This window comes from Urocampus carinirostris, chromosome 14 (genome assembly GCF_059441175.1).
Source record: "Urocampus carinirostris isolate Australia breed hairy pipefish chromosome 14, RoL_Ucar_1.0, whole genome shotgun sequence".
NCBI lineage: Eukaryota > Metazoa > Chordata > Actinopteri > Syngnathiformes > Syngnathidae > Urocampus > Urocampus carinirostris.
In genome coordinates this window covers 10,692,616-10,704,656 of record NC_142362.1, presented here as the reverse complement: position 1 = coordinate 10,704,656, position 12,041 = coordinate 10,692,616, and the positions used below count along the sequence as shown (strand labels likewise).

The window sequence follows — 12,041 nt, the reverse complement described above, 5'->3', positions numbered from 1 at the left end:
TAAAAATAATGTAAATCGTTTTAATCCGTTCCAACACCCTGAATGTTTACCTTAAATGTTTAACGTAAACATAAAGCTAACCCGGGCTAATCGTACATCCGCGTTATCGTAATCTTCCGTACGAAAGATTACGCTAAGATGAACGTGTAAAAATAAAAAAATCAGGTTGTTTACAAGTCAAAAGTACAAATTTCACTGAGGTGAAAAAACAATTGGTTTACTAGGGATGTTCATACCAGATTTTTCTTCAAAAATGATACCGATCCCTAATTATTCTGTAGTCGATAGAGTTCCACATACCAATGCAATGGGTATTTGGAATTACATGCACTAGGTAAAAAATAACGGATAATTTTACTAACATACTTTTACATCCCAATAAAATAATTCCTTAATTTTAAATTACTATCGGCAATTTACTACTCCTATAATTTCAGGTATCTAATTTTGAAATGACCACTACAAAGCAGTCGCGAGTTACCAAACCCAAACAAAGGCTGGTATCAGTACCATAGCTGATTCCTAGTGATACGCCCGCTTCCCTCATTTTTGTTGTTTAATTTTTTTTAGAAAAAAACGTGTAACCCATCAATTTTAAAGGAAGGCAAAAAAAGGGAAAATCAAAAACATAAAGTTGCAGGTTGGTTTTGCCCTCCTCAAACTACCATGTTGCTCCGCATCGATTGACCCCCCCATAATCCCGATTACTGTAAATTTACCAAACCAAACTATCCACATCAATTTACTATGTTTAAGGCAGTCAATGAAGGAAGGGCTATTTTAAGGCATTATCTAAAACGTTGATGTGCATTTTATTTCTGTAGTCACAAGCAACTAAAGCAGGGGTCTCGAACCCGCGACCCATAAGAAAATAGTTTGGGGCCCCCACCATGGTATAAAAGCTTATTGTTAGTGTTGCCTGTGTAAGTCCGATTTGCTAATCATTTAACTAAAGCTCAAAATTTACACACTATTGTTTGAAATGGATGCACTTCAGCTCTGCAAAATGATTGGCCACCACGCTAGCTGCTTCCTGCTTCGACCCATAACATTGTGGAAGCATTGCAGACTCAGTTTCTACAAACTATCTTATTTGATGAATCATTTTTTTGCAAATTAGTTACAAAATATTTTATTGACAACCATTAAGCATAAATTCCATATACATGGTTGTTTTTGGTTTATTTCTTACCATACTGATATACTTTCCTTAAAAACCCTAGTTTTTAAAAATCTAAAACCAACACTAAATGTAATACAAATTCATTTTTTGAAAATTTGAGTAATCTATCTTAAATGCTATTGTTTTGAACTGAAGCTCAAAAAACATTGGATGCATATTATGTAACCTGCATTAAGTTTCTGCCTTTGGAAACCGGAAGTGGCCCAAGTTCGAGTGCCCCCAAAGTAAATTGAGTTTTAGACCCCTGAAATTAAGCATGGTGGAGTACACGTTTTAGATATCAGACACATAAGTATAAATCCCTCATGCTGCAAAGACTGTACTGAAAATGTAGTCCAAAAGACAGAGGTTGATCGATATGAGGGAGAAAAAAAGGAAAGAGAGAGAGGTGAGAGGGTGGATGAGAGACAGACTGGTAGAGAAAGGAATGCTGATGATGAAGTCCTCAAGGTGAATCATCTGTAATTACTCAAGTCATCCGGCGACTTGCTCCGATAAGCAGCCTTCTGTGGGATGAGGGGCCAGTGTCGGGCGCATTACTGAAAACAAGTTATTGGTTAGAACTACCAGTTACTGTTCTTGAAAAAAGTAACTGGTTACTGACACCCAAAAGTTGCATGTTACTCTAAATGTACCTACAGTATGCAATTACAAATATCCATATTTACTCCCATTGAAGCTGACCCCCTAAAACGGCTTGTAATAGCCACATAGTAAAAAAAAAAAACACCAACAGTTGAATCCTTTATATGGCTTGGCTTGGGCAATCTTGGAAACTTGTAAACTAACACAGCCGAGACAGTCCATATCCATTTTGTCTTTTGTTTTCAAACCCCTTGAAGATTTCCCTCTACATTTCTGTGTAATGACCAAGACGTTTAATGATTTTCAGGAGGCATAGTGTATTTTATTTGTTTAATTTTACAGATAAAAATACAATAATTAATGAAGGTCGTATGATGCGTTATGAGCGAAAGCAGAACCGTCAAAGAACAGATGATATTGTATTTCATGATCTGCTTTTAAGTGTAACGCACCATGTTCTAACAGACGAGTTACTAATGTCCACAATAAGGCGTTACAGTATGTTACTATGCAACGTGTTACTCCCTACACTGCGCCTAGGGGGGTGGGGTGGCGGGGTAGATGCTTCCCAGATTTTTTTTTTCCTTTGCATCATTGGCAAAGCAAAGCACTGTCCGCTCACAGTAAATTAAAAAGTTTGGCCTCCCAGGAAGCCTCCAGTGTAGATGAACTGGAACGAGTTTCTGCCCATTGGTAGATGCCATTGTGTTTGATCCAGATAGACGTTATCTGTTTGGGAGGGAGGCTGGTGGCAGAGTTGCGTCCTGGGAGCGAGCTTAGCCATCCACGAGACTAAAGAGGGATCCCGATTACATTCTTGAGTGCTCTGAAAGCATTCTTCAGAAACAAACCAAATACCCCAGATACACTCCGGACATGCAAATAGAATTAATGGGCACACACATTTAAGTCTGTTTTCTGTAGAAATCTGCCGAGAATATAATACAACATTGCATAAGCCGCCATTGGAAACTTAAGTTGAAGTCAATAAGTGAAGTTTATTTTAAAGGTGGTTTGAGTCAAACTGCTTGTTTTGCACATGCACTGCTTGTACGCGGACTCTCTTAGATGCACTCCAACAAACTCGTATTTTTTCACCATTTTTGGTGTTTGGATTGTCATCCCGACTGTATCCCAAACAGTCCTTTTCTTACTTTCAACATTTTCATCCTGGGATACAATAAAACCACGAACTCGGCACTCTCCTCCCCCTATCTGTTCCACCTGTTTCCCTCCAGCCAATTGTGCTCTGTGGGCGGAACACTGATGATAAAAAGTAAGATAATAGCAGTTGGAGATATTTTTGCTTTATCTTAACAATAACAACTTAACATGCTTCATACACATCGGTAACTGGAAGTATTTCAAAAGCTAAATGATATACTTAATTTCTATGAATGAGAATACAATGCAATAACATGATTTTTCGGACACATATTTCCCCAAAAACACAAAAAAAACATTAAACGCTTTAATGATATGTTTGGAATTTTACTCTAAATTTCCCTCTGATTAAAAAAAAAAAAAAAACAACACACATTTTGGGGCAACAGTATACCCAACCACAGATAAAAAAAAAAGCCTGCTTTTTAAGGATTATTAAAAACGGGCATTATTATATATAGAAGCGTGTTACTCATCGGATTTTACAAGACTTACTGACTGTAATGCCATTGTAAGTGGGAAAGGGGAACCACAGACACTGATGCACTTTTCAGTCACCCGTGAAAGGGCAAAGGAACAAACGTGTCAAGACAATGAGCACTTTCATGCCACGGCTCTTGCCCGGACACTCACGCAAACTCAGTTCATGTGCCACCTCACAGGACATTGTTATTTTTCGTTTCGATGATTAAAAGATTTGTTTTTGTCCTGCATATTGCAGGGAAAGCATAAAATGTCTGTTTTCCTTCCTCATCCGAATAATCTCTTTAACTGTAAGGATTCTTCTAACTACTATTGTAATAGTCGACATATCGCGGATTGTTGAAATAATTTGACAAATATAGTCAAGTCAAGTCAAGTCATTTTTATTTGTATACCCCTTAATCATAAAGAGTCTCAAAGGGCTGCACAGGTTATTGCCCAGACTATTATTTCAGACTATTATTGCAACATCCCCTTATCTGGAAACAACATGAGGGCAAGGGAAAACTCAAAAACCTCAACATGAGTAAAATGAAGAAACCTTGAGAAGAGACCGCACATGTGGTATCCCCCTTTCAGGATTACCAGGCAAAGGATGTTGCAATTACAAATAATACGGAGATATTGTCCACGAAAAGTATAGGTTATTCATATGCTATAGAGTAGAAGTGTGTTTTAAGCTTGGATTTAAACATTTCCACTGAGGTTGCAGATTGGATCTCAGGGGGAAGAGCATTGGTGCAGGATGGAGAACGCTCTCGAACCTGCGGAACACTTCTTGTCTCTTGGGATCACCAGTAGACCGGCACTTTCAGAACGAAGGCTAATACAGATAATTATGATTTTTTTTCTTAAATTTAGCGTGGCATTGGTATAATTATGTGGCAAATTGTGATAATGAACACAAGAAAAACAGTTTGAAAAAACAAATAGCACTATGTGAAACCAATTAGGGACAGTGCTCTGTCAAAAAGAACATACATCCATAAATAACCTCTTTACATTTTTGGCGGAAAGGCAAATGAATAATAATAATAACTGATGTTTATTCCTCAGAATCACGTGTATTCATTTTCAAATAAGTTTGTCAGCCACAGTCCAGCATAACTTCTCTTTTATAGCCAAATATATGCATATGGATTGTACAATGCATTTCAACAAAACTGTATTGGCTTAAATGTTACTTAAATATTACAGAGGCGAGTCAGACTCTGATTCGTTGGACTCTCTGAATGTTGTCTTTAAAAGCTGGTGCATCAGGTCTGATTTGCAAACTTTCTTTTAATACGTTACTCAGGCTAAAAAGCACCAGCACTTGAGAAGGTTTTGGTACGCATACTTGTTGATGCCGTCATTTTTGCACGTTACCACTACACAAATAGACACTACTAGAGATTATATTCATGTAGAGATGAGTCACACTTTTGGAAAACCATGTCTTGAAACAATAGTCGACAATGTAATTCATAGTCGTCTCTTTCTATCATCAATTATTATTGACAACAAAACTAATTGTTGCAGCCTCATTCAATTGACGTCAGTGTAAAGAAGCGCTGGATCAATGTGACTGCTAATTGAAAAGACATCCTTGTAATTGTTTATATCTGCCAAAAAGTCCCTTTTCCCATCACTTGATAGAATTCCCATACAGTAATGATTACAAATTGTCCACCATCTTGCCTGATTTGTTACAGACACGGTTTTATTTACATCATCTCATCTGCGTTGTGAAGATGAAACACACATCTTTTCTAGTTTAAAAAGTGAATTAATGACAAGCAAAGCCAAGCAGATGAGGCATGCAAAGCGTTCTTCTTTTGGACAACAGAGGCTAAAGAAACGCCCTTTGGCTGATATGCAGCAGTTGTCGCGTCTCTGACCTTTGTAACCCTTACAGAGGCCACAGTGTAAGATGGCTCCACACAGGCATACTACTGTGAAACCATTAAAGCAAAATTGTGTATGATTTAGCCACTTAGTGTTTTAAAAAAATGTATATACATATATTGATTTGAAAAGTAAAAATACAGGAACTATCTTTTTTTTTTTTTTTTTTTGGGTCGGTAAAAATACATATTATTTTTTTTCCTGGACCTGACATAATTGTCTGCCATCTTGCTGCTAAGGGTCCCACTAAGCACCAAAAATCTCGTGAAAGTTAGGCAAAAAAAAAACCCCGAGAAAAATTGTGCAGTTTGGTTACTTTAGTTCGTCTCCGTAGTTTGCAGTTTTCCCTGTGCTTTGTAACACTCATTTTGGGTTGCACTTCATAGTACAGCACTATATTGTGGTAACATACACTCACACAGTGTCCCTTTAAGCGCTAGATCCCTCTATTTAATATTATTAGTTGAATCATCAAGGATGGCTTAAAAAACAACTTGATTCATAGAACTGTGACAGTATTATTTTATTCTGTCTTTTTAATCTATTACAAGTGCAATTTTAAGCTGTTGTTTTTTTAGTATTATGTTATTTTTCGTGATACTTTATGTTCAAAGGGATTTCAAAGTAATGCACTTAAATACAGTTAAGAATGTTGCTTCTTTAGTTGTAATTTTTTCAATGAATTCCAACTATTAAATACTTATTTATAAACTTAAAGTTTAATAGACAATAAGGAGAGAAGACATATGTTTTTAAAACTTGCAGGAGGTCAGGGCAATGAGCTTTCAGATAACATATTCCAACTTGTTCTAAAAGCCAACCCCGAGGGTCTTTTTATTAAATCTCTTGGGTCACAAAAACAGCTTCCACTACAGGGTGTCGAAAGGACTGCACCATGATTGGCCGATAGTGACAATGATGTAAACAATTCACAATATTCAAAAACACGCTCAACGGAGCATTGGTCAAAATAACAAACATGCATATCTTGCGATCCCATTTGTAGGTGTTTAATATTAAAAACAGAAACAAACACTATTTTTTTTTTTTTTAATAATTGTCAACCAATAAAGATGAATGAGTTTTCCATAATTATATAGTAATTGATACCGGAGGACACAAAAATGAAATCAGATTCAACGGTTTTAAATGAAAATTCAATATTTTCAGAAATTTAGGACCAATACCCCAGCAGAATTTGCAATTTACATCGCTGAAAAAATTCAGCCTATTGGTAGAAAATGTGCCCTTTTTAAAATAATATATTTAGAAGTTTGATAAATTATGTGAATAAATAATCAGATAAATTAACATAAAGATACAAACTTAATTTTTGTATTACGTTTGCCAGTTGGAGAGGCATAGACATAGATAGATATTTTTGTCAGAAAAATGGATGACAGACATCGTAATCGATCTTATAATTGAAAGGGTGGCTCTGCGTACAATTTAAACCATGACTTATTTTACAATTAAGAGGTTATTTGTATTTTAATAACGACACTCAAACTTAACCCTCAAATTGTGTTAGGAATTGGCATCAATGTTGTTACCAGGTGAATTTTGAGTTTTGACTCATTGTCTAACTCAGTTCTGATAACCAAAAAGAAAGTAGAATCGCTCAATATAATTACTAAAACATCTTAACGAACATGATATGCATCCATAACCATGTATTCCATTTGATTGTAGGGCCCCTGAAGACACATCAGATTTTACATGTTATAACCTTGAAACAGGTCACTGGAGACCCTAACACAACATAAGGGTTGTACACACAGGGGAAATCATTTACTATAATTCTACAGAAGATAATTGAAACATGACATTCAGGACTAAAGAAAAATACAAGGCATAAAGAGATAAAGATTATTGTCCAGGGTTGCAACTTGTTTTACCTGTAAATATACATACATTTTTGCAAGAATGTTTAAAAATATGTGCTGATATAACTGAATTTTGGAATAATAAATTATTTAGTAACCAAATAATTCCCATGAGAAAAATAGAACTATGTTCAAAAATAAACATTCAATAATCAGATAACTACACAAATGTGCTGCTTTTATTTTGGGTACATGGCAATCATAATATAACGTGGTATGTTTCATATCACGGTATTGCGGTTATCCCTCAGATGACAGTTTAACAACAGTCTTTTTTTTGGGGTCAAATTCATAAAGAATTCCTTATTCCAGTCTTTTTCAGAAGTCTTGGTCTAAATTTATTGTCATCCGACATAGGCCTCTACGCACGCCCGTTAACTCTCATTGACCTTCCTTTGAAGCGCTTGAACCGGTGAACTGCTGAGACGTGCGCCTGTTGCCATCGTTGTAATTTCTTCAACAGCTCGTGTTACTGCACTCTCCTTTTACTGTCCCTGAAGTTGCCTCACCTACAGCAAAGATCAGAGCATCCTGGGACCAAACGCACCAAACAGTGGCCCAGCTGTGACCATGGGGGTTAGGGGCCAGAGGTCACAGGGACCAATGTTAGGTCCCCCTTGTTGTTGTATGTCAATTAGGAACCAATGGAAGGGGCGCCTTACCCACTTGTTGATAAACACAAAGTCTCATCCGCTTGTTGCTTTTAATTATTGTGACGTGTTTGGGAAGATGGAGCTTCCTCAGCTGTTTGATGAGCTTTATTCATACATTCAGTTGTCGACTGACGATTTTCATGTAAAAAAATGAATAAAATAAATGTTCACCCTAAAATTCAACAAAACTGCTCTCCAAACAGAGGTTAATTATTCAGCACATTAAATTTACTGCGTAATGTTTGATCATTTGATACAACAATATAATGAAATAAAAATGTTACCAGAGCCTTTGTCCCAAATTAATATAAATATAGGCAACCACTTAACAGTTGTCTTCCTTCCGCATTTACTTAAGAGTGTTGCGGCTCATTTTTGTCCTAAATAATTGTTTCAAAACGAGGTGCAAGCAAAGTTATTTTGTAAAAATGCCGCTAAATACTGAAAAGGAGTATACCAACATATTTACCTTTGCTGTAGACGGAAGACAAAGATCCACCGTACCGCCCACCCAAACAAATTGCTTAGTTCTCTTGGCTGGAATTTTTAGGTGTTTACAGTTTGTCCTCCGTGTTTTCCTTCTAAGGTGTCTTAACAGTGAACATAGATTTTTTTTATTCAGCTTTCACAGGATTATTTATCGATGTACAGCAAAAACGGGGTCAGTTGGTGTAACACCCTGACTGTAAACTATAGTTGAGACTGAGCCCTAAACTGTATATACAGGACGTCCTACTGATAAATGATCTGCATTTATCTATTGCTTTTCCCGTCACTGAAAACCCTCCCAAAGTGCTTTACAATGTGCTTCACACTTACTCATTCACACACACACTCACAGTGTGATCCTGGGTTGCTTGTGCAGAGATTGGCTCTGCATGCACCAATGCTACTTTACTTTTGTAAATCTTATTTTATTACAAAGACAGACGTACTCATGAAAAGAGCCATATACGGCTCGCGAGCCATGCGTTCCCGACCCCTGCCTTAGATCATGATTTGACCAGCTATTTTGGACTCTCCCTGCCATATTATTATACGAGTGCAGCTATTTTACCAATCACATCAGCATATTACATCATTTGCACAAAATCCATTTAGCTAATAAGGATTTTTTTGAAAGTTTTAGCCTACTTTGTTAATCTAGGCAATGCTTCAAAATCACAACAGCAGAGGATGGAGCCCTGTGGAATTTCAATGACTTATTTTTGATAGCTTACTCTACCCCTTCCTCTATTGCTCTGCTCTTCGGTGGCTACAGCCCTCCACTTGAGCTAGCATTGCTGGGCCAGCTATCCAAGCTTCCACTTGATGTCTTTTTACTAAGAGATGAAAACTAAGTGGCTATCCTCAAGCCTGAGAGGTGCTTGAACACTCAAAAGATATGATTTGCTCACACAACCACAGCCAAATTAGCAATAGCAAGCTGAAGCACTCCATTCTTGCCATGCCGGGTTCGTGATTGTGTGCACCAGCTGCAAATCAGCAATAAGGGCGCCAAAATAACTGAATGCGAATGCTCGTTTCAGAATAATATACGTTTCAAGTTACACTTGCTCAAAAGTGCTGTTTATTCTGATTCCACCAAACAATGAGTGTTGCTTTCATGGCTCAAAAGTGCTGTCCAACCAGGTGACCTTTTTTTTCTTTGTTCTGTCAAAATAACCACAATGAACGATATTGTTTCAGGTTCACAATCTCGCTGATCATTTTTTCCCCGTAAACACAAAGCCACAAAGCATGATCTCTGAATCTAGCCGCTGTGTTGAATTCCAAAGCAATGACCCTCGATTTTTTTGTCTCCCTTCTTCTCTCATCGCTTTCTTCCAGTGGAGGGAAAATGTAAGATAGCCATGAACGTTCCTGGTATACACTGAAACCTCTCCATACTTTTATAGCTGCTTTTTGTTGGTAGTAGTTAACGCACGTTTTCTGTCAGTAGCTTTACTAGGACGTAGATAGCCAAACGACTGCAGTCCTCACTCGTAGATCAACTGTTAGTAACAGGGTGGAAAAAAGCACTACAAGACTTTTGTAAAACAGAGTACCAAAAATTTAAACTATTTTAAATACAGATTTCTCAGAATATTTCTACAATATTTGGATCTACCTGCTTACAATTTTGTGTTCAATAAGAGATCTGGTAGTGGTATTTCCCACCCTTATGTGTTTAGATTTCAGCATGGATGCGTCTGAATCTAAATGACTTGACTGTGAATGGTGCAGAAAGACAATAACCTATTTTTTTTTCTATTATCCTTCCCTTTTTTACCTTATTCCTGCTTCTACTTTATCTTTCTTCTACTTTTCTGATCTTTTACTTCTGATTACTTTTCATTCCTTACGCCATCCGTATTTCCGGCAAATTTCCCCCCTCTACATTTACTTCTGCGACTTTCCTATCCATTGCTTCTCTTCGTCTTTCCCTGCTTTCTGTCCTTTGTCCCTTTCCACCCATTCTTTTTCCTAGTGGGAAGAAATCAGTGGGGTGGATGAGCATTACACACCCATCAGAACTTTCCAAGTGTGCAACGTAATGGAGTACAGCCAGAACAACTGGCTCCGCACCAATTGGATCCCCCGTCAGTCGGCCCAGAAGATCTACGTGGAGCTGAAGTTCACGCTAAGGGACTGCAACTCCATCCCCTTGGTCCTGGGCACGTGCAAGGAGACCTTCAACCTCCTTTACCAGGAGACGGACGATGACCAAGGGAGTCACTTCCGAGAGCACCAATTCTCCAAGATCGACACCATCGCAGCGGACGAGAGTTTTACACAGATGGACCTCGGTGACCGCATTTTGAAACTCAACACAGAGGTGCGCGAAGTGGGACCCATGAGCAAGAAAGGCTTCTACTTGGCATTCCAGGACGTGGGCGCATGCGTGGCATTAGTCTCGGTGAGGGTCTACTTCAAAAAGTGCCCCAATACGATAAAGAACCTGGCCTCCTTTCCCGACACGGTTCCAGTGGACTCCCAGTCACTGGTTGAGGTGAAAGGCTTATGTGTCAATAATTCGGAAGAGGAGGAGCCTCCGCGAATGTACTGCAGCACGGAAGGGGAATGGCTTGTGCCCATTGGAAAATGTCTGTGCAATCCAGGCCATGAAGAACGAAGCAGCACCTGTCAAAGTAAGACATTTTTATTATTCTTGCAGAGTTGCACGATGATGCTTTATTGTGTCCATTGCCTTAACATGAACCATTCATTTTAACTTACAAATGAACCTGCCTCACTTAATCACAAAGTGTTTTTTTTTTGTCTTTGAAATATTGAATGTCTTTAGATGCAAAGGCCTTCGTCATTATACAACTTATCAATAGTAGAATAAACACACTGCACGCTAGCATCGGGATCCTTGGCGTAAGCCAAGTCTTTGCGATGATTTAAATACATCAGTCATGACTGTTAATGTTTCCTACAATGTGTACCAAGGTTATATGGTAATATATAACCTTAATTGAGCAATGATAATCATCGGGCACATTTTGCTGACTGGATTTGCTTGGCATTGGATGCAAAAGAAATCGAACCCAGATCTCGGTAATGAGAATGCTGATACCTAATCACTAGCCCACTAGAATTATTGCTGATAAAGGAAAATCTCATCATCACACTATTCTTACTCACGGTGCCACGTTGTACATGGTTGTATCGGATCATCATGGGAAAGAGCTCAACCAAAACAACGTTGTTTTACATGTGACCATAAGTAAATATAGTGTGATGCGATAAAATCGAATGCCTTTTTTCCAATGCCATCCAGATTCCTTGTGGTCTAGTGATTACGCAGTGGATTTGGGGGCTTACTATTAATATTATTACTACCGTTTTTATTGGGCTGCACTGGGATAATATAGTCAGATATTAAACCAGTCTGTGTTAAAAAAAAGTTTGCGGACCTCTGTTTTCGTGGACATCAATCAAAAATGCAGGCGTTCTTGATGTGAATACTTTTGCACCCCATATCTGTCAGCCCAGAACCTTTATGACATAAAATGTCCAATCTTTATTTTAAGTTGATGCATGTGTCTTTTGCGTGAGTGGCGCCTTCAAAAGAACCCAAGAAAACCATAGTGGGGGTGGATGACTCAGCAGCCACACATGTATTTTCCCCATTCATGCATGATCTGTTATCCAGGTCTCGGCTGCACAGGAGTTTGATAGTAAGCCGCTCTGTGTCACATCATTAAGTATGGG

General features: G+C 38.1%; 1 protein-coding gene across 3 annotated transcripts in view; it reads left to right on the top strand.

Annotated features, from left to right (window-relative positions):
- epha3 (eph receptor A3) overlaps positions 1 to 12,041 on the top strand; it is a 163,881-nt gene that overhangs the window by 18,142 nt on the left and 133,698 nt on the right. For all 3 annotated transcript variants that reach the window (XM_088353342.1, XM_088353344.1, XM_088353343.1), the window contains exon 3: positions 10,312 to 10,972. In XM_088353342.1, coding sequence (XP_088209468.1) covers positions 10,312 to 10,972 — 661 coding nt within the window. The remainder of the gene's footprint in view (positions 1 to 10,311; positions 10,973 to 12,041) is intronic.